Consider the following 25,720-nt stretch of genomic DNA (forward strand, 5'->3'; position numbering starts at 1 on the left):
TCACCAATAACTTCTCAAATGAGTTATTGAGATTACTTCGATGCAGAATTTTTACTATAGAATTTTATTTTACATGTCCCACCCCTTTGAAGTCTTTGACTTGATTCATTTGTACCAATGGGTGGAGTCAGGAAAGAGTATGAAAAGGTGTAGAAACACTTGAGTCTTTATCTCTATGGCTTCGGGTGGATCAGCAGTGCTCACTGGAAGGTCTTGTATTAATGTTACTACAGAAATGTCTGGGGATGTCAGGTTGTATCTTCTTTTCTATCATTAGTGTCTGGATTTAGTGATGGTGTTAATAAAAGTGATAGGTAGTTGTTCCCCACATAAACTTGATCCATGACTGGGGTTTGTGAAGGTTCTGCTCCAAGGCAATGTACATGTCAGCTTGAAAATGATTTGGTTTATGCCTGGCATGTTCTTTAGACTATAGCTCATCTTTGAATAGTGTTTGCTTTTCCCACAACAGATACATTGTTGTTGTGGGGCAGGACAGTTTATCTTCACTGATACGGGGTTTTGAAACAAGATGCTTTAGCATTAGATTGTTTAGGAGTTTGCACTGATGTTACTTCTGGTACATTTTTCAGAGGAGAGGTCTATTTCCTTCAGTCGAATGGCTTATGTGCTTTAAGTGGTCAACACTCTTTGCTTCAAATAGAACTTCTGCTGCACAGTGCTTCTTAAACAATTTTCTAGCCTATGTATTCTTATGCTATTTGATTGCTCATTCTAGAATGACCCTTGTTTGATTGAACAAGTTCAGTTCCAATTTATCTGAGAGACCAATGATGATTTTGTTGCATATGTGTTCTTGTTGTAACTTTTCTGAGGTGTGAGGTTTAGGTAATACATACATATAGGTAATTACTGAAGCTAACAACAGACTCTCTGGTGGATAGTATCAGATCTTGAAACATGATCTTGCCATTGGCCTATTTGTGAAATAAAATATTGATAAAAAGTTGTTATGAAGTTGTCAAACATAATTTGCTTCTCAAAATCTTTTGCTTATAACATGGGATCCTATGTTTTTCCTAAAGAGTGGAGAAGTGTGTTAACCTGTTCAGCATTTAACTTGGTATTCAGTCCTGAAGTGTTCGAGATTTTAGAAATTATGCTTTTCATACGTTCAAATTTCTGATTTATCAAATGGATGATAGTTTGAATTTTTCTGGTAGTATGTTTGTTAGAAGTGAATTTTGTTTCATTAGCTGATTGTTGATAGCACTTGAAGGTTTTGTTTTTTTTTATTTGGCCAAGGATTGTTAGGATTTTGATGTCTTTGTGCTACACTCAGTTTGTTGCCTTGTTGTATTGTTAAGTGATTAAAATTGCTATTGAATCTTTGTTATTGCAAAGATGGTTGTTGTTGTCGGAAAGTAAATATTGTGAAAGTTTCTATTGTTCTAAATGCTGTTTTCAATGTAAAGTTCCTTGAAATAACTTTAATCAATAAGATTAAATAATGTTTGACTATATCAAAGATGGCAGCCATGATGTCGCTTGCGCCAATTATTTTTCTGCATCTGATGCATTTTTGAGTTGCATTTGACAACGTGATCAGATTTGACACCATGGGATCAGATGTGAGTTTATTTCTGATTTGTTGTTTTTAGCAATAAAAATGAATAAAATTTCTTTGCTCTGAATAAAACTTTCATTTTTCAGGCAGCTGTTAAATATTAAAGATGTTATTAACTTCACTGTTACAGCTCTGAAACTTTAAAATCCAATTAGCGATTTTCATTCCTGATTCTTTTTTCAATTAATTTACTTCATTACTACTTCTGAAGAATTTTGTTAACTTGCTTACCATTAACTTTGGCATCCTGTAATTGTTGAGGAATTTTGAAATCATTGTCAGTACATTGGAACATAGGAACAGAAGTAGGCCATTCAACCCCTTGAACCTGACCCTTCATTCAATGAGATCATGGCTGATCTTTGGCCTAACTACATATCACTGCCTTTAGCTCATGTTGTTTACTACGTTTGATTAACGAGAAAACTATCTCAGATGTAAAACTAAAAATTGATCCAGCATCCACTGCCATTTGTGAAAGAGCATTCTGAACATCAGTCACCCTCTGTGTCCAGAAATGCTTCCTAACATCTCTCCTGAATTATCTGGCCCTAATTCTTATATTATACCCCTTAGTCCTAGAATCCCCAACCAGTGAAAACAGTTTTTCTTTATCTACCCTGTCTTTTCCCATTAATATCTTGAAGCCATTGATCAGATCACACCTTAACCTTCTCAATTTCCAAAGAAAATAGGCCTGGTCTGTAAAATATCTCATCATGACTCCTGAAGTCCAGATATCACTCTTGTATACCTATTTTGCATTCCCTTCAAGACCAATCTATCCATTCTAACATATGGTGCCCACTTCTATGCATAGTACTCCAAGTGGGGTCTAACCAAGGTTTTGTAAACTGAAGCATAACTTCTGCATCCTTGTACTCCAATCCTGTAAATATAAAGGCCAGCTTTCCATTAGTTTTCTTGATTATTTTCTGCAGGTGTTTGTGGCATTTTAAAGATCTATGCACTTGAACCCCCAACTCTCTTTGGACATTCACTGGATTTAACTTCATACTATCTAGAAAGTACCCTGATCTATCCTTTCTTGGTTCAAAATGGATAACCTCACACTTGCTTACATTGAACTCCATCTGCTGCAGTTTTGCCCATTCACTTAGCATACAATTGCAAAGGGATATGAATAGACCATCATTTACACTGGTTATAATGCTGCCTAATTTTTTGTCATCAGCAAATTTGGATAAATAACTTTCTATGCCATTATCCAGGTCATTAATAAAAATGTGAAATTAGGAAATAAAGTGAATAGTTGAGGCCCTAATACAGATCCTTGTGAGACATCACTGGTCACATTCTGCCGAGTTGAGTACCTACCCATTGTCCATACTTTTTGCTGCCACTCAACTAATTTCCCAGCCATGTCAGTAATTTGCCCTCAATTCTGTGGCCTTCTGCTTTAGTTAACAGTATCCTATGAAGGCATTACCAAATGCTTTCCTTGAGGCTATATAAACTACATCCATAGACATTCCCCTGTGCACTACCTTCATCACCTTTTCAAAGTATTAAGTGAGGTTTGTCAGGCATGACCTACATGTCATGTATCTATGTTGGCTCTCCCTGATTAGTGTTAATTTACTCTATCCTTGATTATATCCTTGGAGTAACTTTATTAAGTTACTCCATCCTTGATTCCAACATCCTTGGAAATTATCCAACAGTTTTCCCACTACAGTTGTGAGGCTAACTGGTCTGCAATTCCCTGAATTTCCTCTTTCGCCCTTCCTAAAAGAAATTTCTTCGAAAAACTCTATTTCGCTATTTGAGTTCTCAGATAGAAACATTGTTTCTGTTGTTTTTCTGTCCTATAAGGGATTAAAAATTGCTTTGGATATCTGGTAATCGGCCTGTTTTTCAATTTCATTTATCCTTTTGGTTGCCAGTGGGCTTTCACTGCTCTCACTGTTTCTTTCTTTATATATCACTTGTGTCCCTTATTACATAGCGAGACTTCAGGCTTCTGCCTCGCTCTCCATCTGTTCTCTTCTGTCTTTAACTACACATGTATTGTACTATTTATGCCGAGTGAGGAGCAGCTGTATGAAATCTTTGCAGTGTTGCTTTAGGGTCCTAAAGCCAATATTCAAAAAGCTTGCTTTCAATTGTCAAAATTTGGCATTTGACCATTTTGTTTCTTGGTAAGCAAGGCATCACAAGAGGTTCAGCCCCTAAACTATAACAATTTTCAGTAAATTTATTTACATCTGGTTAACTCAACAATATTAAAAAATTATTGATAATTAAAAAAAGAAATAACACATGACTGTATCAACAATATCTTAATTATATTTCCATAGCTCTTCTTTACTTCAAGGATGCCTCCTTTTTCTTATAGGATTGTTGAAGATATGTCATTGAGTAACAAGAAGGAAAGGAACTTGTTAAGAACAGGGAGGAAAAAAAGCACTATGGTAGAGGAAATGTATTTTAGTACTTACTTGAAGAACACATAATAATTTTGTTGAAAATGTATAACTAAAACAAAGATTGATTCCTCTGAATGCTACAGTTAATAAAATTCTGAGCTTATTTTTATAAACAGATTAAAAGTTTCATAATACATGAAATCTTTATCCAATTAAATTATCACCTTTGGAATGAATACCGAGCTACCACTTAAAGTTTGAACTCCTGACTTCCTAAAATATCTCAAATGTACAGCCGTGTTTATTTACTGCTGAGTTATCAGTTGTGGAACAACCTGTGTTCAGAGGCTGCAGTCACAGTTTCTTTTGTTTTCCCTGCCCACACAGTAAGACATGTCAGTTTGATGGGAATTTGTTATGCAGAGTGCAAAATGTTGAACACATTATTACCCAAAGCTGCCTACACAGCTGACCTAAGCAGAGTCTGAAGATATGTTGTTAATGCCTGTCTCACATGATAAACATTGGTGTTGAATAAAAAAGCCTGGGAACATTCCATATTAAAGCCTTGTTTTACGAGAAAGGGGAAAAATATATGATCATTCCAGATTATTTGGCAAACCTGTTCTTCAGTAATAACTTGCAAGAGGCACATTATTTTATGATCATTGATTTTCTCACACCAAAGAAGTGTTTGCCCAATTTTTTTCATAGATTTTTGTCCTCTCATAACATCAAGTTAAAATTCCTAGGGCTGAATTTTCCCAGAATTTGGCTAAATCCCAAAGTCATGGAAAGTTTCTCTCAGTGAGTGCTAGTGACTTTGTGTGTGTAGTCTTGTGCAGCTCACCTCCACAGCACTGCTCCCTCGCTGTCCTGTGGTCAGCAGCAGCCAAACCGCTCCTGCTGCAGGTGCCATTATAAAACCACAGCCATGCACCATTTCAAATGCTGCCAGCCTGGTCAGAAGTAGCTACCTGTGTCAGTGGGGTGTCCATAGTCTGGACGTACGTGTAGCAGTGTCAAGGAAGGTTAATGACATTCTGCCCTCCTTGGGGATAGGTGTCTATGCCACCATCTCTCTCACACTCACTCAAACTTTGAGGGAATAGTTAGATATGGGGAAGTGACAGATGTAGCGAATCTATCAGGAAAGTTATTTATGTGATGGAACAAAGGGATCGGTTAAAGTTTGTCAGCTTTAACGCAAAGAATGCCAGAAATAAGAGTGATGAACTTAGAGCATGGATCAGTACTTGGGACGATGATATTGTGGCCATAACGGAGACGTGGGTTTCACAGGGGCAGGACTGGTTGCTTGATGTTCCAGAGTTTAGAACATGTAAAAAAGAACAAGGAGGGTGGAAAAAGAGGAGGGAGTGTAGCAGTGCATCACAGCTACAGAAACAAAAGTTGTTGAGGAAGGTTTCTCTACTGAGTCAGTATGGGTGGAAGTTAGGATCAGCAAGGGAGCAGCCACCTCATTGGGGATTTTCTACAGACCCGCTAATAACAGTAGAGAGATTGAAGAACTAATAAGGCGGCAGATTTTGGAACAATGCGGACGTAGCAGGGTTGTTGTTATGGGTGACTTCAACTTCCTCAATATCACTGGAACCTCCTTAGTGCAGATGGTTTGAATGGAGCTGTTTTTGTCAGGTGTGTTCAGGAGGGTTTCCTTACTCAGTATGTAGACAGGCTGTTGAGGGGAGAGGGCATTTTGAATTTGGTGCTCAGCAGTGAGCCAGGACAGGTTCAGACCTCGCGGTGGGAGAACACTTTGGTGACAGTGACCACAACTGCCTGACATTTACCATAGTCTTGAAAAAGGAAAGGAGCCATTACCAAAGGAAGATACTTAATTGGGGAAAAGAAATTATGACGCTATCAGACAGGAGTTTAGAAATACAGATTGGGAGCAATTGTTCCACAGCAGACATGTGGAGACTGTTTAAGGAGCAGTTGTTGCGAGTGATGCACAAATTCATTCCTCTGAGACAGGTAAGAAGGGGTAAACTTAAGGAGCCTTGGATGACGAGAACAGAGGAGCTTCTCGTCAAAAGGAAGAAGGCAGCTTATGTAAGGTGGAGAAAGCAAGGATATAGCACAGCTTTAGAGGATTACAGGCTTACTAGAAAGGAGCTCAGAAATGGACTGAGGAGAGACAGGAGGGAGCACGAAAAAGGCTTGGCAGGAAGGATTAGGGAGAACCTAAAGGCATCTTACTCATACGTGATAAATAAGAGAATGAGCAGGTAGAAGGTAGGGCCAGTCAGGGATAGTGTAGGGAACTTGTGCGTGGAGTCTGAGCAGATAGAGGAAGCCCTAAATGAGTTTTTTGCTTTGGTTTTCAGTAAGGAAAGGGACCTTGTTGTGAATGAGAACTTTGAGGAGCTAGGAAACAGGCTTGAACAAATCAAGATTGATGAAGTTGATGTGCTGGAAATTTTGGCAAAAATTAAGATTGATAAGTCCCAAGGCCAGACCAGATTGCTATGCCACTGGTGAAGATCTTTGCTTCCTCACTCTCCACGGGTGTCGTACCGGAGGATTGGAGGGAGGTGAATGTTGTTCTTCTTTTCAAGAAGGGGAACAGGGAAATCCCTGACAATTACAGACCAGTCAGACTTACGTCTGTAGTCAGCAAGGTTTTGGAAAGAATTCTGAGGGATAGGCTTTATGACTATTTGGAAAAGCATAGTGTGATTAAAGGCAGTCAGCATGGCTTTGTGAGAGGCAAGTCATGCCTCACAAATCTAATCGAGTTCTTTGGGGAGGTGATGAGACAGTTCGACTAAGGTCGAGCAGTGGATGTGGTGTATATGGACTTCAGCAAGACATATTTTTTTAAGGTTCCCACAGTAGGCTCATTCATAAATGCTGGACGTATGGGATACAGGAAGGTTTGGCTGTCTGAATTCAGAATTGGTTGACTGACAGAAAGCAGAGAGTGGTTGTAGATGGAAAGTATTCTGCCTGGAGGTCAGTGGTGAGTGGGGTCCCGCAGGGCTTTGTTCTTGGGCCTCTGCTCTTTGTAGTTTGTATGAGGAGGTTGAGGGGTGGGTTAGTAAATTTGCCAATGACACAAAGGTTGGAGGTGCCGTTGATAGTATCGAGGACTATTGCAGGCTGCAACGCGACATAGACAGGATGCAGAGCTGGGCTGAGAAATGGAAAATTGAGTTCAACCTAGATAAATGCGAAATGATGCATTTTGGAAGGTTGAACTTGAATGCTGAATATAGGACTAAAGTCGGGATTCCTGGCAGTGTGGAGGAACAGAGGGATCTTGGTGTTCACGTGCATAGATCCCTCAAAGTTGCCACCCAAATTGATAGGGTTGTTAAGAAAGCATTTGGTGATTTGGCTTTCATTAACAGGGGGATCGAGCTTAAGAGCCATGAGGTTTTGCTGCAGCTCTCCAAGACCCTGGTGAAACCGCACTTGGAATATTGTGTCCAGTTCTGGTCGTACTAATGTAGGAAAGATACAGAGGCTTTGGAGAGGGTGCAAAGAAAGTTGACCAAGATGCTGCCTGGACTGGAGGGGCTTGCCTTATGAAGATAGGTTGACTAAGCTTGGCCTTTTCTTGCTGGAGAGAAGGAGGAAGAGAGGAGACCTGATCAAGGTATACAAGGTGATGAGAGGCATGGATAGAGTCAATAGCCAGAGACGTTTCCCTAGGGCAGGATTGACTGGCATGAGGGTCATAACTTTAAGATATTAGGAAGAAGGTATAAAGGAGACATCAAAGGTAGATTCATTACGCAGAGAGTTGTGAATGTATGGAATGCGTTGCCAGCTGTGGTGGTGGAAGCAGAGTCATTAGGGACATTTAAGAGACTGCTGGACATGCACATGGACAGCAGTGAATTGAGGGGTGCGTAGGTTAGGTTATTTTATTTTCGATTAGGAATAATCCTTGGCACAACATTGGGGGCTGAAGGGCCTGTTCTGTGCTGTACTTTTCTCTGTTCTATGTTCTAAACATTGCCATTGTATCCACTTCTCCCCAAGGCTCATGATCCATCACTCTCAATTTGCATGCAGCTCTCACCACCCTATTCCCCAAACCACTAACTCCTCCTTCCCTTCTGCACTTGGTATTTGCTCATCTTTCTTGCCTGAGGATGGTTTAAGAACTGCTCCCATTAGATTTCAGTCATGGCTGATAGGCTGAAGGTCGTGCAGTATTTAATCTGATTTTACAAACTGTAGATGTGACATTAATGTCAGGTAGTGCTGTGCTGCAACATATACATCCCTTGACTATTCATTGCTGGCAAACACGACAGACTATCTGGCTTTATGCCTGTGCCAAATAGCAAGACAGGCCAAGGCTGAGATGCTATAAGCACCAAGTGATTGAGTGATAAGGTAGCAAGCTAACAACGCTGAGATACACACAGTTCCGCCACAAGTGATGTGTACCTGTCCCATTCACAAAGTGGCCTCACAACAGCATCCTAATGTAAAGTGTTGGTGGATTCAAAGGGGTAGTACCAAAGAGCTGAACTGTATCATGTGATTCCCAAATATGTCACGATGATGTGGTGAGACTGGTGGTTTGCCGGTGGATGGGAGTGAGGATGCCAAGCAATCACTGCCCCTGGAGTTTGCCATGGATGTTGGGGAATGCTGGATTTGCAGGATCGCACCAAGTAGCTATTTCGAGTTACTTAGAGATTGGGAATTGATGCTATATAGCTCTCCTCCAGTATCTGGAAAAATAGCAAACTGCATATAAATGAGGCATAATAGGTCATAATGTCATGTCGAGACCCTGCCAATGCACATAGATCATTCATTCTCTTGGGCACTGGATCTAGTTTCTCTTATGCTCCTATAGGCATAGTCCTCTACAGTCACCTCGGTCCAGGTTGCTTTGGTCACCTGGAGTCACCTTTTGTTGCAACCCCTCGGAATCAATTCATAGCTTCACTCCTGGATGGTGTGCAGGGGAACATCAAATGAAGCACTGCTGCAAGGTAAAGCACCTTTTTGCCTGGTCTCTGACATCTCCAGAGTGGATGATGCTGTGGTGAGACTGGTGGTCTGTCGACAGATGGGAGTGAGGATACCAAACAATCACTGCCCTTGGAGTGTGCCATAGATGTTGGGGAATGTTGGATTTTCTGGATACCGCCAGGTAGCCGTTCCAACTTCCGACTGAGCAGAGGTTAAATGATGCTCCTGGATTGCTGTCTGGGGGTCTATCAAATAAAGGCAGCCAGAAGTTGGAATGGTGAGGTATGTAGTGGGATGGTGTGAGAGGAGTTTGGGTACAGAATGTGCTGCCTACTAGCCTACTAAATCAGACTTTTCACCCATACAGAATGCATGAGGAGTTGTGAAGAGCATAATTCCACCATAATGTACACCAGTCACTGGGGGCAGGAAAATAAACATGCATTTTGGCCTCTGAACAAAAGAATTAGAAACCTGGAAATCTGTAAAATAAAATCAGAAAATGCTCAAAGGAAAGAAAAGGGTTAAAGTTTTGGAGACAGAAAGTCATCTTCTTTGGATTTGAACTCTGTCCGAAGATCTCTCTGATCCAACAGATTGAATGCAGGTGATTAGGTAATTAGACTGATTAGACACTTAATCTAGACCCAAATCCTTACATTTAATAGAATGGCAGCTCAAAAGCTGCAAAACATTGTGATTTGAAGAAGGTGGGTGACCTTGAAGTGAGTTTTTATTTATGTTCCTGGCTTCTTTTTAATCACTCAGTCATCAAGGGAATGTCTTCAGAATTGTACATTTAATTGTGCCTTGATTTGCTCCAACAGCTCTGTTTGCAAACATCAGCGCTGTGCACTGGCTCTTCACAAATCCCCAGCCATTCAGCTTTTACTGTCTCCCCTACGTTTTAATTTTTGGAAGATTTTACTACCACAGGAATTGAGGACGAGGGAGTGAATCACTTCCACAAGTGCCTAGGCTAGGCTGCTACCAAAGTACAGCCAGTTAATTTCCTACCACGCACTGTTCTATGCAAACTTCTGCTTTGACATTATATCAGCCACCCATTAAACACATTATGCAAACCTTAATGCAACGATCTCTGCAGTTTTCGGTCCAGATGTTAACTCTTTTTAAAGCACAGCACTTTAAAGTCAATTGGCCATAATTTGTTGTAGGAGTGACTCCTGTGGGAGCATGTTTAGATTTATATTTATTTTGGTGATAAATCATTGAACGTGAGAGTTCACAATGTCAGTACAAGAAAGCAGGACTCAAAATGTCCAGGCCAGACAACTGTGTATCTGCTTAACCAATCAGAAATTAACACCACAAAGACATTCAAAATGGAATGGGTGGCTTCTATTATCAAATCAGGCACAGAAAGATAAATATAGAAAATTTTTAAAAATTGAGAAAGACGATATAAAAATCAATTTTATATTTTAAAATCTCTAATAATTAAAAGGAATGATGTTTACTTAACGCAATTCTTATGTCAATCCATTTTAAGAGACTGAAGGGTTTTATGCCAGGAATGAATTTGCTAAAGTTTTAGGTCGTAACTACTGCACAAATATAGCAACATCATGTTATTCAGTGCATTTCAAAGGTGAGACAAGTAGAGAGAGAGATGATATTTTCATGAAGCCAAATGCTCAGATGTCAACTTTTGAAGTTACACTTTAAATTGCCTATCAGCCTTATACCTGAAGTTGCTGTTACAATTTGCATGAGTTATATCTCCCACAGATCTTCCAAGCTTCAGGCATGCTCAGTGGAAAGAATTTTGGCTAGATTCATTGAACAAAAGGAAGTATTGTTCACCAGTCAGAGGACTGATGGGAAACCTTCATTGCCTCTGTGGGGGACCCCTGACAAAAATAATAGCCCATCTGGTATTTAAAGGTGAGCCTCCCGAAAGTTTTGGGCTCTGGAGGCAGCCTATCTGAGATCTATAATGTTTCACTGACAGCAATGCAAGCTTGACCTATTGGCTGTTGCCAGTCATGTTCTATGAACCTCAGCTAAGATCATCATGGATCCTTGGATACAGATAGATTCAAGGCTGTGGGGAGGTGGTCACTGAAGTGGGTGGATGTGTTGGAGAGAGGGCAGAGAGCATCAAGGGCAGGGGTTGGTTTTCAGCATGCAAACACCTTCCCATTGCCAGATTCTTCAATTTGGACTTTAGTGATACGAATAAAGCCTCGTCTCACCTCAAACATAATGGCAGGATGTTCTCTCACTACCATCAAGCTGATTTAGTAGCATATTCCCTGCCATGACTGACAGCTTTATTTCCTCCCATACTCTCAAAATGTATTTTATGACACTTGTGAGAAGCCATACCACTGAAAAGTAGAAAGGTAGAACAAAAGCCCTATGAGCATGATCGTATCCATTGAGTAAGCTATTGGCTTGTGCAAGATTCAATTCTAGTGCCTTTGGTCCACACCAGCAAAGTTTTCCACAATGCTAGTGATGTACTGTCATTTATAAACAGAAAGCTAGAGACAGCACTAGATATGCTGGAGGAAGAAAGCATTCCCACAGACGATAATCTATCTGTTCCAATGGCATCAAGCTCTCATCTTCTACTCCTACCATATGAGTTACCTAAAAGCTATTGTTCATCTGATATATAAGATGAAGTAAAATGGAGACAACTAGACAATGGAGACATAAATAATAATTATCATACATAACCATTTGAAATAAATTTGATGTCTTTATACTTTTAAACACCAAACTAATTTTTGTGGTAATACTAAAATGTTTTTTTTTCCATTTTCTATTATCTTACATAGTGCAAGACCTGGGGCTTCTGCTGAATGCCCTGCTGTGAGAACTGTGATACTTGTGATGCACATCCTCTGAGGATGCCTCCAAAAACTGGCTTTCCTCTGCTGAGGTTCCATGATTGGATCGGTTGTCTTTGTCTTGACAATTGTAATACGAATCTATTCTATCTCCGAAGGAGTTCCCTTTCAATATCCTACCTTGAATAGTCAGGTGTAGGACATGATATTGCCAGATCACTCCAACAACTTGGAAAACCTGAAAACACGTTGCTAGTAATGTGGTTCAGTTAAGTAGCTAAATTTGGGTTACTAACAAACTATCAGTTAAATTTGTACTTTTGAGTTCAGTCATGAGGGAATACTGTATATTTAGAGAATTTATCTGGAATTAGCCATTAGTGACACAGTGCCATGCTTGATCCAGTTGCTGAAACAGATCGCATCTTACTGTAGGTAGAGTTGGAAGGTTTCTTAATCAACACTCCTCCCCTACTGTGTACAAGTTGAATACCCTGCCTTGATTGGGTTCATTTTGTTAAATGCTTTGGAAAATTACTTGGATGTATAACTAAAGTTCATACTTTTACTTTTGTTCCCAGAAAGATAATTTTTCTGATGATTTGAAACAATTGCAGGCCAATCCTGCTTCTGCAGACTGTTGGACACAAGGCTGCTTCAGCATTGGCATCAGCTACATATTAGGATTGATTCTAGTAACCTCCACCTCAGCATAGCCTCAAAAAGGTTTCCCTAGCCCACTGTGAGGCCGCCAGATTCACCTGACAGTCTTCCCATCTGCAAAAGCAAACCACCTCCCCGATTCGCCCCCACCGCAACTCCCAATCATGCAGCTGCTGGTAAAATGCCAACAGTCCACAGGGAGAGGCCCTCAATTGCTACCTATTGGACTCAATGGTCTTTGATCAGAGGGCCATCTTTCCCACTGCTGGCAAAGAGACAGGAAGATGATGGGAACACTATCCCATCACCTTCCCTCGACCTTTTGCAGCTATTCCCATTTCCCAGCTCTTCCCTAGAAGGCTGGTAAACTCCAACTCAATGAATCTATTTTTCTCTCAACAAACACATGCCAAATCTGCTGGACATTCTGACATTTTCTGTGTTTTTTTTTAACTTCAGGATTGTAACATCTTTTGTAGTTTGCTTTTTGTCCTTTGCTGACTTCCTGTAAAAAAATGAAGGCTACAAAAGAAAAACCTTTAAAACCGTGATCAAGAACTTTTTGGTATGTTGTGTTTAAAAGGAAAGAATTTGCTCTTTGAACATATAAGGAAAGCTTCCACAAATGATTCTTGGCTTAGTTGTGAAAAGCTTTTAGTATTGAGGTTACTTTAGACAGTTGAGGTCTTTGAAAATGCAGTTGCCTCTCTCTCTTGGATCTCCTTGTCACAAAATTTACATTCAAAGTCATAGAAGGAAACAGAAGCAAAGATGATAAAGTCGAGGTCAATATAAATCAAAGTAATTTTAATAGCTTTCTACATTGAAGTACATTCCTAGTCTAAGGCAAAAATGTAAATGAAACTGTCATGGTGCAGACTTTTTTCTGTTAGGATTGTGATAAAGACGAGAAGTAATAACAAACCACTGGATACCCTAATGGATGTTTTTCTTCTCAATTCATCCATGCTATACGGGATTTAAACAATTGCTAGCGAGTAGTACTTGAACAGTTTGTGACACTTGTAAAGTAGTCAGTTAAGACTCTTATATATTAGAGTTTATCTGTACAACATACTTTTCTCATTACTCCATAATGTAACCATTTCATGGCTTCAATATCAGTGATGTGGAGTAGCCGGTGATGGACTGGGGTGGCCAAAATCCAACAGGTTTACTTGGAAGTACAAGCTTTCAGAGAATCACTCCTTCTTCAGGTGGTTATGGATAAGGACCATAAGACACAGAATTTAAGATTACAGCAAAAGATTACAATGTCAAACAAGTAAAATGATATATTTCACAAACATCAATTGTTATTAAGTCTTTGAAGTTAACTTGCAACAACAATCGAGGTTTGTTAAATATATCATTTCCATTGCATGACACTAATCTTTTGCTATAAATTCTGTGTCTTATGGTCCTGCTCCACAACCACCTGAAGAAGGAGCGGCGCTGCAAAAGCTAGTGCTTCCAGATAAACCTGTTGGACTATCACCTGGTGTTGTGTCATTTTTAACTTCGATATCAGTGGCCTAATGCAACAAAAATTTACACCTAGCTTTTATTACATTTCTGAAACAAGCCAACTGAATATTTAGGGCATACCACAACATATTAACTATATACTGAAAAGGAAGAAAAATCAGTTGGATTTGGGGTGACTAAAATTGGAGAATGAAATTGTGAACATGGGCAATGTGAGCAATAGAAGACCATTTGGTCAAACATGCTGGACTATTCAACTAAGTCCTGGCTGATCTTTTACCTCAATAGTACTTTACTAACATGATCCCCAAACACTTTAATATCTGTAAATCTAGAAATCTAGCAAGCGCTGTCTTGACTATATTTGATATTTGGGCCTACACAGCCTTCTGCAATACAGATTTCCAAAGATTCGCTGCCTGCTGGGTGAAAAAACTCCTCTTCATCTCAGTTTTAAATGGCCTACCTCTATTTTGAGGCTGTCTTCCTTGGTTTTAGACATCCCAACTAAGAGAAACATCCTTCCTACATTTATCCTGTCGAACCCTGTATTAATTTTGTGTGATTCAATAAGATCACCTCTACTCAGCTAAATTCCAAAGAATATAGGCCCAAATTCCTCAATCTCTCTTCAGAGCATATCTCCTCCCCAACCAATCCCAGGGGCCAGTCCACTAAAACTTTGTTGATTAGATTAGATTACAGTGTGGAAACAGGCCCTTCGGCCCAACAAGTCCACACCGACCCGCCGAAGCGAAACCCACCCATACCCATACATTTACCCCTTATCTAGCACTACAGGCAATTTAGTATGGCCAATTCACCTGACCCTGCACATCTTTGGATGGTGGGAGGAAACCGGAGCACCCGGAAGAAACCCACGCAGACACAGGGAGAACGTGCAAACTCCACACAGTCAGTCGCCTGAGGCGGGAATTGAACCCGGGTCTCTGGCGCTGTGAGGCAGCAGTGCTAACCACTGTGCCACCGTGCCGCCCACCGTGTTGCACTCTTAATACTCCAGATGCGTTCTTACCAAACATTTATGTAAAATACATTAAGATTGATTTACTCCAGCACTCAAATCTTCCTGCAATAAAGGTCAACATGCCCTTTATCTTCTGAATTGCTTGCTTTATTTACAAATTAACTTACACTGACGTATAAGCTCAGATACACAGTTCCTTTTGGACATCAACACTTCTCAATCTCTCACCATTCAAGATTCCACATTTCTGCTTTTACTACAACGTGAGATAACTTCACATTTTTTCACATTATATTCCATCTTCCATCTGTCACACTTGCTGAGCCTGTCTAAATCTCCGTTAAGTTTTTTGCATCCTTTTCACAACACATATCCCCACCTAGTTTTTGTGCCACCAGCAAATTTGAAAATATTGTATTTGGTCCTCACATTCAAATCCTTAATATAGGTTGTGAATACTTGGAACCCAGGCACCGATCTTCATGGTACCCTACTCATCACTGACTGGCAACCTCAAAACAGCCTGTTTATTTTAACTCTGTTTTCTGCCCATTAACCAATTCTTGTCCTTTCAAACACATTGCCCCTGCATTTCAGAAGTTCTTTATAATGATACAGTCCATATGTAAAGGGATTGTTTTTCAATGTTAGCACTCAATTTTCCTAAATGGATAATGTTATGTAAAGGCTTTAGGACACTGCAGCAATATTACAATAACATCACAGAGCTGCTTTCTGCATGGCATAAATAACAGTGTGGGTGGAGTTAGATACAAAAAGTTGATCTTTTTTCTTCCACAGTGAAATAAATTCCTAATTCCCAGGAGTAAAGCATAACACTTTTGTTATATGATTGCATTATTACTTTGAAGTGTAATGCTTAAAAAACAAGATCTTGGACTTGATATTTTTTCTGAGAACCACAAATTGAGAATGATTTTGGATTGTATACATAATTTTCCAGAATATGCTAGTGCTATTGGTCAGCTGGCGGTTTTCATTTTTCTTGACATTTTCTTTCCACCAACTTTCCTTACGACAAATTTCACATATCTTTGAAGTAAAAGTTATTGTCTTTTATTTAAAAGAAAAATATTTTCCAAGCAAAATCTAATTAAAACGAGACAACACAATGTCTGGCAAAATTAAGTTCCAAGTGGTTTAATATGTAGAAAATAATTTTCTAACAATAGTTGGCAATCATTTCTGCATCATGAATTTCTGTTATTATGATCTTCAATGATAGTGCTGAACATTTTAAGAGAAATATTCTCTGGGAAGCATTCAAGGTGAACAACTTTGCAATGAATATCCCAGTGTCATTCTTTCTTTTGCAATACTTCAGCCTCCAAAATTTTATTATTTAACCACTTTGGCAGGTACTGTAAGATCATGCCTCTGATAATGAAATGAAATAATGAAATGTGTACATGAGTATGTATGGTTGAATATAAAAAACTAGATATTGCTTCTCCTGTGTTTGCATGAAGTTTAATATGGAGAAATTATACTGTTTCAAAAACTGCAATATTAACATATTAGGGAAGAAAACAAAACATGATTATACTTGAAGTCCCACAACAGACTAAATATAGGTTCTTAAAGATTGATCCTATGAGTATTGCTGAAGAACATTCCAATCCATTTCCAAACAGTGTGGACAATTTTTCGAAATATATAGAAAAAAATACAGCAATGAAGCACAAACAAATGGGGAATTTTCCTTGAGTCTTAATATTAAAGTGAATGCTCTTATTAATAAATAAAATGGAGAGCTCAAGGGATGTTACATCAATGTGTAATCTATGCAACTAAAAAAAATCAGTTATGAACACATTCACAGTAAAGCCTGACTGGAAAAGGTTTTTAAAAGCAAGTGGGTGCAAAAATAACACTAGCAATTATTCCGCTGTTGTTAGTATTGCTATCAATCTAAATCTTGTCTAAAAAACCTTGCAATAGAAGTGTCTCCTTTATATCTAAAACAGCCTGCAGCCTGTCCCTTTCCCACAGCACTGAAACCAAAGGTCACCCAAATAAAATTGATTAATTCATCTCAGTGATTGAAGCTGGAATATTTCTGGTTATTACACTCACTGCTGGGTAATTTACTCACTCTGCCATCAAGTGTGAACTTAAAGCTCTGCCCTTTAAATTTGCAGTTATCAAGATGATACAACAGCATTTAAATTGAATCATTGTTTTGATACGTTTACACAAAAACAGATTTCAACTAATTAATTGTTTTTTAAAGATCTACTAATACAGCATTTTTGATCAAAATTGGAAGTCACTAGTAATTTTAAGAACAATAAATATGCAGGTTTTGTATGTACTGCATACTCAGCTCCAACTGTTAACACTATTTTCTTTATAAATCTACAGTGTTGTAAGCCCTTATAATACTCATTAACAAATCCACATGCCTTGTTCTAATCTTCTTCCTTCACTGGTAAACTTTGTTCATTTCAAAGTAAGTGGAAAAACTGACATCTCAACCGTTTTGTTTTACAAGTATGATTCTTACAGCTTAATTACTGAATTGTAGATATTCAACATCAGTCTATCTTTTTCAAGATGAAACAGATGAGCAAAGGTAAATAGTTAAAGTGACCAATAGGAATCAGAAGAGAAATAAGAGGAAAACGAATATCAAACAAAAATAATTGTAATTTACACTAGACCATTTTTAACTTAGAAAATACGCTTTTATCTTCCACTATAGAATTACATATTCATTGTTCCACAAAATATGCATCTAATTTCATGATATGAGCAATAATTTACAGGAAAGTATATACAATCTACTGGATACTAAAATGACCAGTTTCTACCCAATTTTCAATCATGTTTACATTGATCTAAAGATACTATTTACACCTACAGGCTAGTGGAAAACCAGCAGCTGAACAGGTAAATCAGTTTCATTTCAATATTATTGCAAAGTATGTCCTCAATACTATGTTTTCACATACTTGATACTTTTAGGAGTTAGCATTCTTCCAGAGATAGAATTGGGACACTAAGTAGATTTTTTGATGTACAGAGAAAGGTACAGTTTTAGTAAATGTCAAGAGCAAAGAAACAGCACATTTTCTAGTACACCTGCATATATTCCAATAGAGAATATACAGAAGAACACGATATCAGAACTGACATTACATTTGTTTGCCAATATTACAAGAGTGTTGTTAGATAAGGGAAAGAACAAATATGCTTTGAACAAACAAAAATAGTAATCTAATCAGGAATTGTATTTTCAACAACAAAGTGATTATAGGAAGGTACAGTATCACTCAAATGTGCTAATTTAATGGTAATTAAAACAACTCACAGAAGACAAAGGCATGTGAAATAGTCCATTTAAAAAGACTTTTATAAACAGATATGTAGATAGTGTATGACATCTCAAACACTCTGTGCAGTTCAATTGACGTATAAGATTGATCAATCTATAGTATTAAATTACAAAATACTTTCTCTAATAAAACTGAGTTCATTATAGTATTTATGTGCAACACTTAATTAATCTTTTACAATATTTATAAAGTAGATAAAATGATTATATATACACACACAGAGGCTGTTCAGTTGCCGACATGCATCTAATGTGTTATCAGCATAACAGGCCTGACAAGAGATGCTACTCCTTCAAGTCAGGGTACATAAAAAGGCAATTTAAAGAGGATAAAATTGAGATGCAGCTTCTGATGACTGTATTTCCACCTGAGCCATTTTGAACTGAGTACATTGCAGCCATTTACGGAGTACTGATGAATTTGTGCTCATCTGCCCAGATCCCTGGAAAGACTGCAAGACATGATGGTTGACATTATTCTGGATTGATTGAAGGCGCAACTGCAGACCCGCTGAAAGATGCTGTTGAGTTAAGGCCAGGTGGAAATTAAAAGTTGATTAGTTATAATATTTATTATTAAAAAGTAAAAACAATGTGCAATCATACTAACCTTTGGTGGTTAGCAATAACACTTACCTTTAAATTTGACTGAATCATTGGTAACCACATTGGTATCAGCTGTTCAAAGAAGAAAAATGTTACAAATTATCATTGTTTTCAACAGTTAAACAAAACATTAGACATTAATTCCCTGCCAAATGACTGCAACCAAAAAGTATAAATTATGTTGAAATTTTATCAACTGTAATCTGCTACTAGCACCTTAAGCATCTATAGATTCTAAAATGCAAATTATTTGGAACAATTTAACAGTGAAGAGCTGAATAGTGCGATGACACAGAGAATGCTGGAGAAATTCATCAGGACAGCAGAAGGGTTCTGAAGAGTCATCCCAGACTTGAAAAATTAACCCACTGCTGTCAGATCTGCCAAATTTCTCCAGTGGTCTCTGTGGTTGCTTCAGATTACCAGCATTTTGCTTTTATTACTATGATGACAGACCACATTAGAACTTCGATCTTTTCTTTCTTATAGCTTTGTGACATAGATTCATCTAAGCAATTTGCACCTTAATTATCCTGTCATTAACAAGTGATAAGCAAACACATGGGACTGAATTTTCCCATTTCCAGTGAGTGTTTTGCCGAGTGAGATTCGCAGTGCCCGGTCCATTGTGGCACATCACACAATCTTCTGCATCATCACTGCCAGGACCTGCCAGCATCATGTCACTGGCACAATATTTAAATACCAACTGCACACCCTTTGGATGCTGGAAGCAAGGAACTGCTCCTCACACCATGCTGCTTGACCAGTATAACTGAGGACATGGCCCCAAAAGGAAAGTTCATACAGTGATTTTCTAATAGAGACTGAGAGGTGCTGTTTGATGGTGTAGCAGAAATACCTTATTCTAATGACAACCAACGGAAGCCATATCCCCAGTCTCAACTCACCAAGACCGAGTTAGTAGACCACATCCTTTCTGTGTCCCAGGTTAAACACACAGCAGTGCAGGAAGAAGGTAAATGATCTTCAGTGTTCTGCAAGGTGAAGTGCCACCATTTTCTCTCTGTTACCTCACAATCACTTTGACTGGGCCACTGCACACATACCTCTCACCCAGACTTATGCGTTACAATTCTTACTATTGCATACATCATGTCCATTCGACAGCCCTCACCCACCTCAACTTCCCAAACTACTAACTTGCTTCCTGCTCACTCAACTTGGGCACTTCATCACCTTTCCTGTTCTTCCAGCCATTCCATCATACTCAAGCCCTGCCCTTAGTGAGCTTCATTGCGCTGCCCTCCCAATTCCACCAGCACTAACTCATTATTAATCTGTATGAGTTCTTAAACCCTTTTAGACAACTAATTCCTGCTCTTCTCTTATGTGGATACATGTGGCATTCAAAAAACCTTGGGCAAAAAACAGCTGTCTGCTGGAGACACTCAGCTCCACCTTCATCTTGGAGGTGGAACCTACTGATGCCTGATAGAATGCACGGACAAAGTTGTCACCTGCACATCCCACCAGTTCAGAGACTTTCAAATCAGTGAGTTCTCCATGCAGATTAGACTCAGGAGCACATTCTGGTGAGCACATCACTAACATATCTCCATAACTGAGGAGAAACCCCAAGGGCACTGGCACTCCAAATACTGGCTGTAAGCCACCACAATAGGTCGACCTAAAGAAAAGGCACCCATACACTGCACAAACCAGGCCCTCCCACACTTCAAGCCTAGTATGTGAATGCAGGAGCTCTAAGACACTGGCTTCCAATGATACTATGGAATGTGTTTCCAAAAGGCCAAGCCCAGTTGTTAGCTTCTACTTTCGCTTGTCCAATTACATAAGCTCAGCTGACATGACAAGGAAGTAGTGTGAACAATGCAATGGTCCTGATTATACACTCCTGGACAAAGAACTGCTCATGAAGTACAATTTGCACAGAATTCTATTTTGAATTGCTCCCCTTTCCCTCATTGACCCCAATTCCAATGACGTCTTTCCTGCTTTCCCCAGAACTTTCCCCAATAAGCCCCTGGCCATCATTGAGCAAATCCCCATGACTGACAGTATCGATAAATTGTGGAGCTGCAAAAAGCACAGCAGGTCAAGCAGCATCAGAAAAGCAGGCGAGTCAAAGTTTCGGGCAGGACCCTTCATCAGGACAAGTCCTGCCTGAAACTTCGACTCTCCTGATCTTCTGATGCTGCTTCACCTGCTGTGCTTTATCCAGCTCAACATTTTATCGACTCTGACTTCCCAGCATCTGCAGTCCTCACTATTCCCATATCTGACAGTGGCTCACCCAGTCAATAATGTAACATTAGCAGCCTGCAAAAAGCTCTAATACTCCTGTGCACTAAAAAGCAATGCAAGTCACAGAGCATGGCAGTTTCAAGTAAGCACAAAGTAGTCAGCAATATGAAATGAAGCTAAGAGCTTAGATTGGTGGTTTCCTGATAGTGGCTTGTGCAGACAAAGAGCGGAGGAAGATAGCATCTATGGAGCATGAGCAAGTTGTAGTGAACACCACGTTGGATGAAGGCCATGATGAGATTTCAGTCACCAGGCACCCATTATGACTTCCATGTCAAGAATTTGTGCCAACTAGGTTATTGAGGAAGGGGAGAATTGGAAGTATGTAAATGAGGTATGTAGAGCTAAAACTGAGGTGCACAGCTATGGGAATAAGGTAGCCGTTACTCAATAGGAAGATTCTGAAGTCGCCATTTAAAGCTTAAGGAGAAAATTGAGAATATTTTCTCAATGAAGAGATTCTGATTTTGTTTCATTCTCACCATTTTCCATGTTACTCCTGAAAAAAGAAAATCCTGCTCATGGTGCTTTATGCAAATTCATTGCGCCCTTGAAGACCTCTTGACATCCATTCTTTGTATAAGATGCAAGTTTGTGCAATTTATTTGTTCTTTGCTCTCCAAAACGACCATGAGTCTCAGTAAAAAGGCTGATTTGTGCATCAATAGCATATATCCCATTTGTATAAAGACACAGTAGTTGGAAGATTAGTTATTAGTGATGTTCATCTCATTGTGCAGATCAGTCAGGTCATATATTGCTTAAGCCACAGAAACTGCAACTCCAACACACACCAACAGGAACCTTTCAACTTCATTTTAAACAATGCTTAAAAATCCCGTAATTTTCCATATTGTTCTCAGTATTAGTTCAGCTGTCTCAGTGGCACTTTCATCATCAAGTAAGGGGTTTACGGACTCAAACCCCATTATCTCACCTCAATACAATGCTGATTAAGTGCTGCATTACTGGAGGTACTGTCTTCAGATGACTCAGATAAATGCACAAGATTTTAACTCAGTATATTTTTAAAAAAGCAAATGCAGTTTTCTTGCAGTTATATTCAACATTTTCTCTACAACTAGCACAAATAAATAGATTTCCTGGTTACTGACTCACTGTTTAATTGGCTCTTACTAAGCCCAATAGGTTACCAGAGTTACTGCACATTGACTGCTTTTGAAAAATAATCCAGTGGCTGTAAAAGATGTTGAATGTCATGAAGAGGTAACAGAATGTAAACTAAGTGAAACATATTCCTTCCATATTGAGCTTTGAATTAACTGCACATTGGCTTGCTGAAAAATGATACAATAATTATTTATATTATAATAATTAGCTATGCATATCTATCTCATATTATCCAGGATCTATATTAGGCTATAAGAGCAAAATTGTGATGGTTGTATTTTCTTTTCTATCTACTAGGGTTGGACATCTTGACCAGAATGAACTCCACCTTCGATGATATGAAGCTTGACAGAATGTCTGATTTATGAAATACAATTATTCTGCATTGCCTATGTCATGGATTCAAGTTATTTGGATCTATGAATCTAACTGTGGCTTTACTAATTTCCGGGGTGATTGAATGTTATTTGATCATGAAAATGTCAAAAATGAAACCAACCAAACTCCAAGGATAATAAAAATACCAAGATTTCATAAAAATACCATACCCTTCAATGTAGGCTCAAAATTATGGAAGTTCTTATAAGTCATTTACTGGAATCATATCAAGCCATCTAGTATAGTTTCTAAATAAAATCCATCTAACCAGGAACTAAAAGTCAAAGGGAATTTATTTCATTACAATAATAAAATCAGCATTCACAATGCATTCTGTGGTGTAAAATGGGATTATTTCTCATGTAATATTTGAAATGCTCAAAACCTGAGTCATAGCAGTAAATCACAAAAATAAGTACCTTTTTATAAAGAACTACTGTTCATTTTTAAAATACAATCATTATTGACAGTGATATTTCCATAGTTTGCATGTTGAGCATTATGAATTTTCCACCTTTATGTAACTGAACCAAACAAAACAGTGTTAGATTTTCATGGGGGAGCTTGGAAGTTTCAGTCATGAAATATTCTGATCTAGCAGGCACTCCTCCCTAAATGGCCCACTCCCAACTGTCCTTTAATTCCCAGGTGCAGGATGGAGTCAGGCCCTCTGCCTCTGAATGCAGTGGAAGGTGGTCAATTATGTTGCCGGCAAGAGCTGAGGTGGACTGATTAGTATGTTCATCTCAGTTCTCTGGTACTTTTGTCCAGTTGTATTAGGCTTCTCCCCCTCACCCCTCACCACCCCCATGATCCTATATAAATAAAAAAAAGTATTAGTGCTCCCATTCAAAAATGCTTGATACTAAAAAAAAGGCAATGCATGAAACCCATTTAAACAAATCAAATGACATTGAGTAATTGATATGTTGCAAAAACAAATAAGCATCGATTTCACTAACTACATTAAAGACAATTAATTGTTCAGTAACATCCAAAGATCTACATAGTCCCCTGCTGAGATAAGTAGTTTTAGATCTTTTGATTCTCATCATTATAATACACCTTGGAATATCTAAATAATGGACTGTACTGAAATTGCTAAAACAGGGGGCTGATTTTCTTTTTTGTAAGCTGACCATCATACTGTCGGCAAAAATGGGGTCAACCAGAACTGGAGGCTGGACCTTTACATCTTAGTTCCTCCAGATATTTTTAAAGATCCCCTAAGTCATACTGACTCAGTGAAGATATGTGCCATGTGTGTTTTAATTCCAATGATTTAGAGGTAGCTTCACACAGTAATGGATTTTGTTTTTTGTTTTCAAAATTAGAATAACTTGAGTGTAAATTTCTCATAACAGATTGCTAAAATAAATTCATATCTTAAAATTATGTGGTGGAGCAAATCCCTGTTAAAAGGAGAATGAGTGCCATCCAGTTAGCATAGGCATGTAAGTATTCTGTAAAAACATGATCTCTCACATCAGATATAATAAAAATGTAATTACCTTCACAAAGATGGTTGAGTTGCATTCCTGTAGAGCTTCCATCAGGTTGATAACATGCAAGCAAACCATTTCTACCATCTACAACACAGGGAATAAATTTTCACTTGAGAAAAGGTTAAAATAAAAGTTAATAGGTTTGTAAAGTTGGTTTTTCGAGCATTATTCAACATATTTGCACAAATGTGAAAAGTTGGAAATCTGAAATAAAACTGAGAAAAATGTTAATACTCTAGCAGCATTCTTGGAGACAAAAGGAGAGTGAACATTTTGAGTCACTGGCCTTTCAGGAAAGGTCTTAAGCATGAATACTGCTCCTTTCTTTGGACACACTGCCTGACCTGATCAATACACTAGATTGGATTTAGGTTATTGACTTTAAGGATACTTCTATAATTAATCAGAGAATTGGTGACACAATGGTTGTGTCCATGTCAGCTTTGTGCAGTAGGAACTCAATTTAGTTTCACTTCCCTCCTTTACCCTGTAGCCCTGAAAATATTTTCTCTTTGGTTAATTATTCAACTCACTTTTGAAAGAATCAATTGCATCTACCACATTCTTAGAATTGTAGCAGTACAAGAAGTTGGCTTGCCAACAATTTCTCAAGTAGAATTAGGGCAAAAGTTTTTTTAAAAAACAGATCAAACCACTTTACTGATTTTTTTTTTAATAAAGGGCTTTTTTCTTGTCACCTTTGGTTCATTTGCTTTAAATGTGGTTTTCAAATGGTGACCAAAAGGGAGATTCTCTCTCACCACCTGATGAAGGAGCAGCACTCCGAAAGCTAGTGTGCTTCCAATTAAACCTGTTGGACTATAATCTGGTGTTGTGTGATTTTTAGATTTCTCATGATTTTGGTATCTCCACAATACTTCATCAAATCTCATCTTAACATTCTCTTCTCTAAGGACATCAGTCCAAGCTTCCTTAATGTGCCTAAATAACTGAGTCCCTCATCTCTTGTACCATTTTCTTAAGCCTTTTCTGCACATCCCTAATGTTTCCCACCCTTTCTAAACTGTGGTGCATAGAATTCGACACAATACTCCAAATTAGGCTGAGCCAGTGTCTTAAAAAGGCTAACTATAACTCTCATGTCTTTGCATTCTTTTAGCCAGGGTAAAGAACAATAGGTTCAAATATTCTGTTTGTTACTCACCATTTTGTTGTGAACCATCAGCTGTAAAATGCTAGGTGTCACCCGACTCCAGAATTCGAGGGCTGTCAAAGTGGCTGTGCAAACAAACTCATTCAGGCTCTGTAGTGTCGGAATAGAAGCTGCTTGTTCGCAGTATACTGTCCAAAGTTGGGCAAATATGAATGCATGGAATAGGGAGCACATATGTAATACAGATGTCTATAAATAAAAAGCAAAAAAATCAAATTTATTGCATTTAAGTTTCTACACATAACATTAAAGTCATAGCTTTTTTTAAAACAGCTATCCCATATTAAAAACATTTATGCAAGACTAATGGAAGTATTAATTGGTACATTACAATGTTTAACTGATTCCATGAGATACTGTAAAGATGCTATG

General features: G+C 38.5%; 2 protein-coding genes across 9 annotated transcripts in view; one reads left to right on the top strand and one right to left on the bottom strand.

Moving 5' to 3' along the window:
• Positions 1 to 24,189, top strand: part of LOC122553432 (proline-rich membrane anchor 1) — a 165,883-nt gene extending 141,694 nt beyond the window's left edge. The window contains exons 4-6 of one of the 4 annotated variants that reach the window (XR_015757850.1): positions 17,794 to 17,820; positions 18,705 to 18,804; positions 22,589 to 24,189. Coding sequence is in view for 2 of the 4 variants with exons in the window: in XM_087989680.1 (XP_087845806.1) it covers positions 17,794 to 17,820; positions 18,705 to 18,753 (76 nt within the window). In the remaining 2 variants the exon portion in view is untranslated. The remainder of the gene's footprint in view (positions 1 to 17,793; positions 17,821 to 18,704; positions 18,805 to 22,588) is intronic. The other 3 variants (XM_087989680.1, XR_006312711.2, XM_043697190.2) reach the window with 3 other exon arrangements.
• Positions 13,854 to 25,720, bottom strand: part of unc79 (unc-79 homolog, NALCN channel complex subunit) — a 219,713-nt gene continuing 207,846 nt past the window's right edge. For all 5 annotated transcript variants that reach the window (XM_087989676.1, XM_087989677.1, XM_087989674.1 and 2 more), the window contains 4 exons: positions 25,340 to 25,537; positions 24,181 to 24,258; positions 18,902 to 18,943; positions 13,854 to 18,786 (listed from right to left, as the gene is read on the bottom strand). In XM_087989676.1, the coding sequence (XP_087845802.1) occupies positions 18,586 to 18,786; positions 18,902 to 18,943; positions 24,181 to 24,258; positions 25,340 to 25,537 (519 nt within the window). In that variant the 3' untranslated portion in view covers positions 13,854 to 18,585. The remainder of the gene's footprint in view (positions 18,787 to 18,901; positions 18,944 to 24,180; positions 24,259 to 25,339; positions 25,538 to 25,720) is intronic.

Source organism: Chiloscyllium plagiosum, unplaced genomic scaffold (assembly GCF_037043375.1).
Source record: "Chiloscyllium plagiosum isolate Xiang-an unplaced genomic scaffold, Cpla_swu_hap1 HiC_scaffold_8, whole genome shotgun sequence".
Taxonomy (NCBI): Eukaryota; Metazoa; Chordata; class Chondrichthyes; order Orectolobiformes; family Hemiscylliidae; genus Chiloscyllium; species Chiloscyllium plagiosum.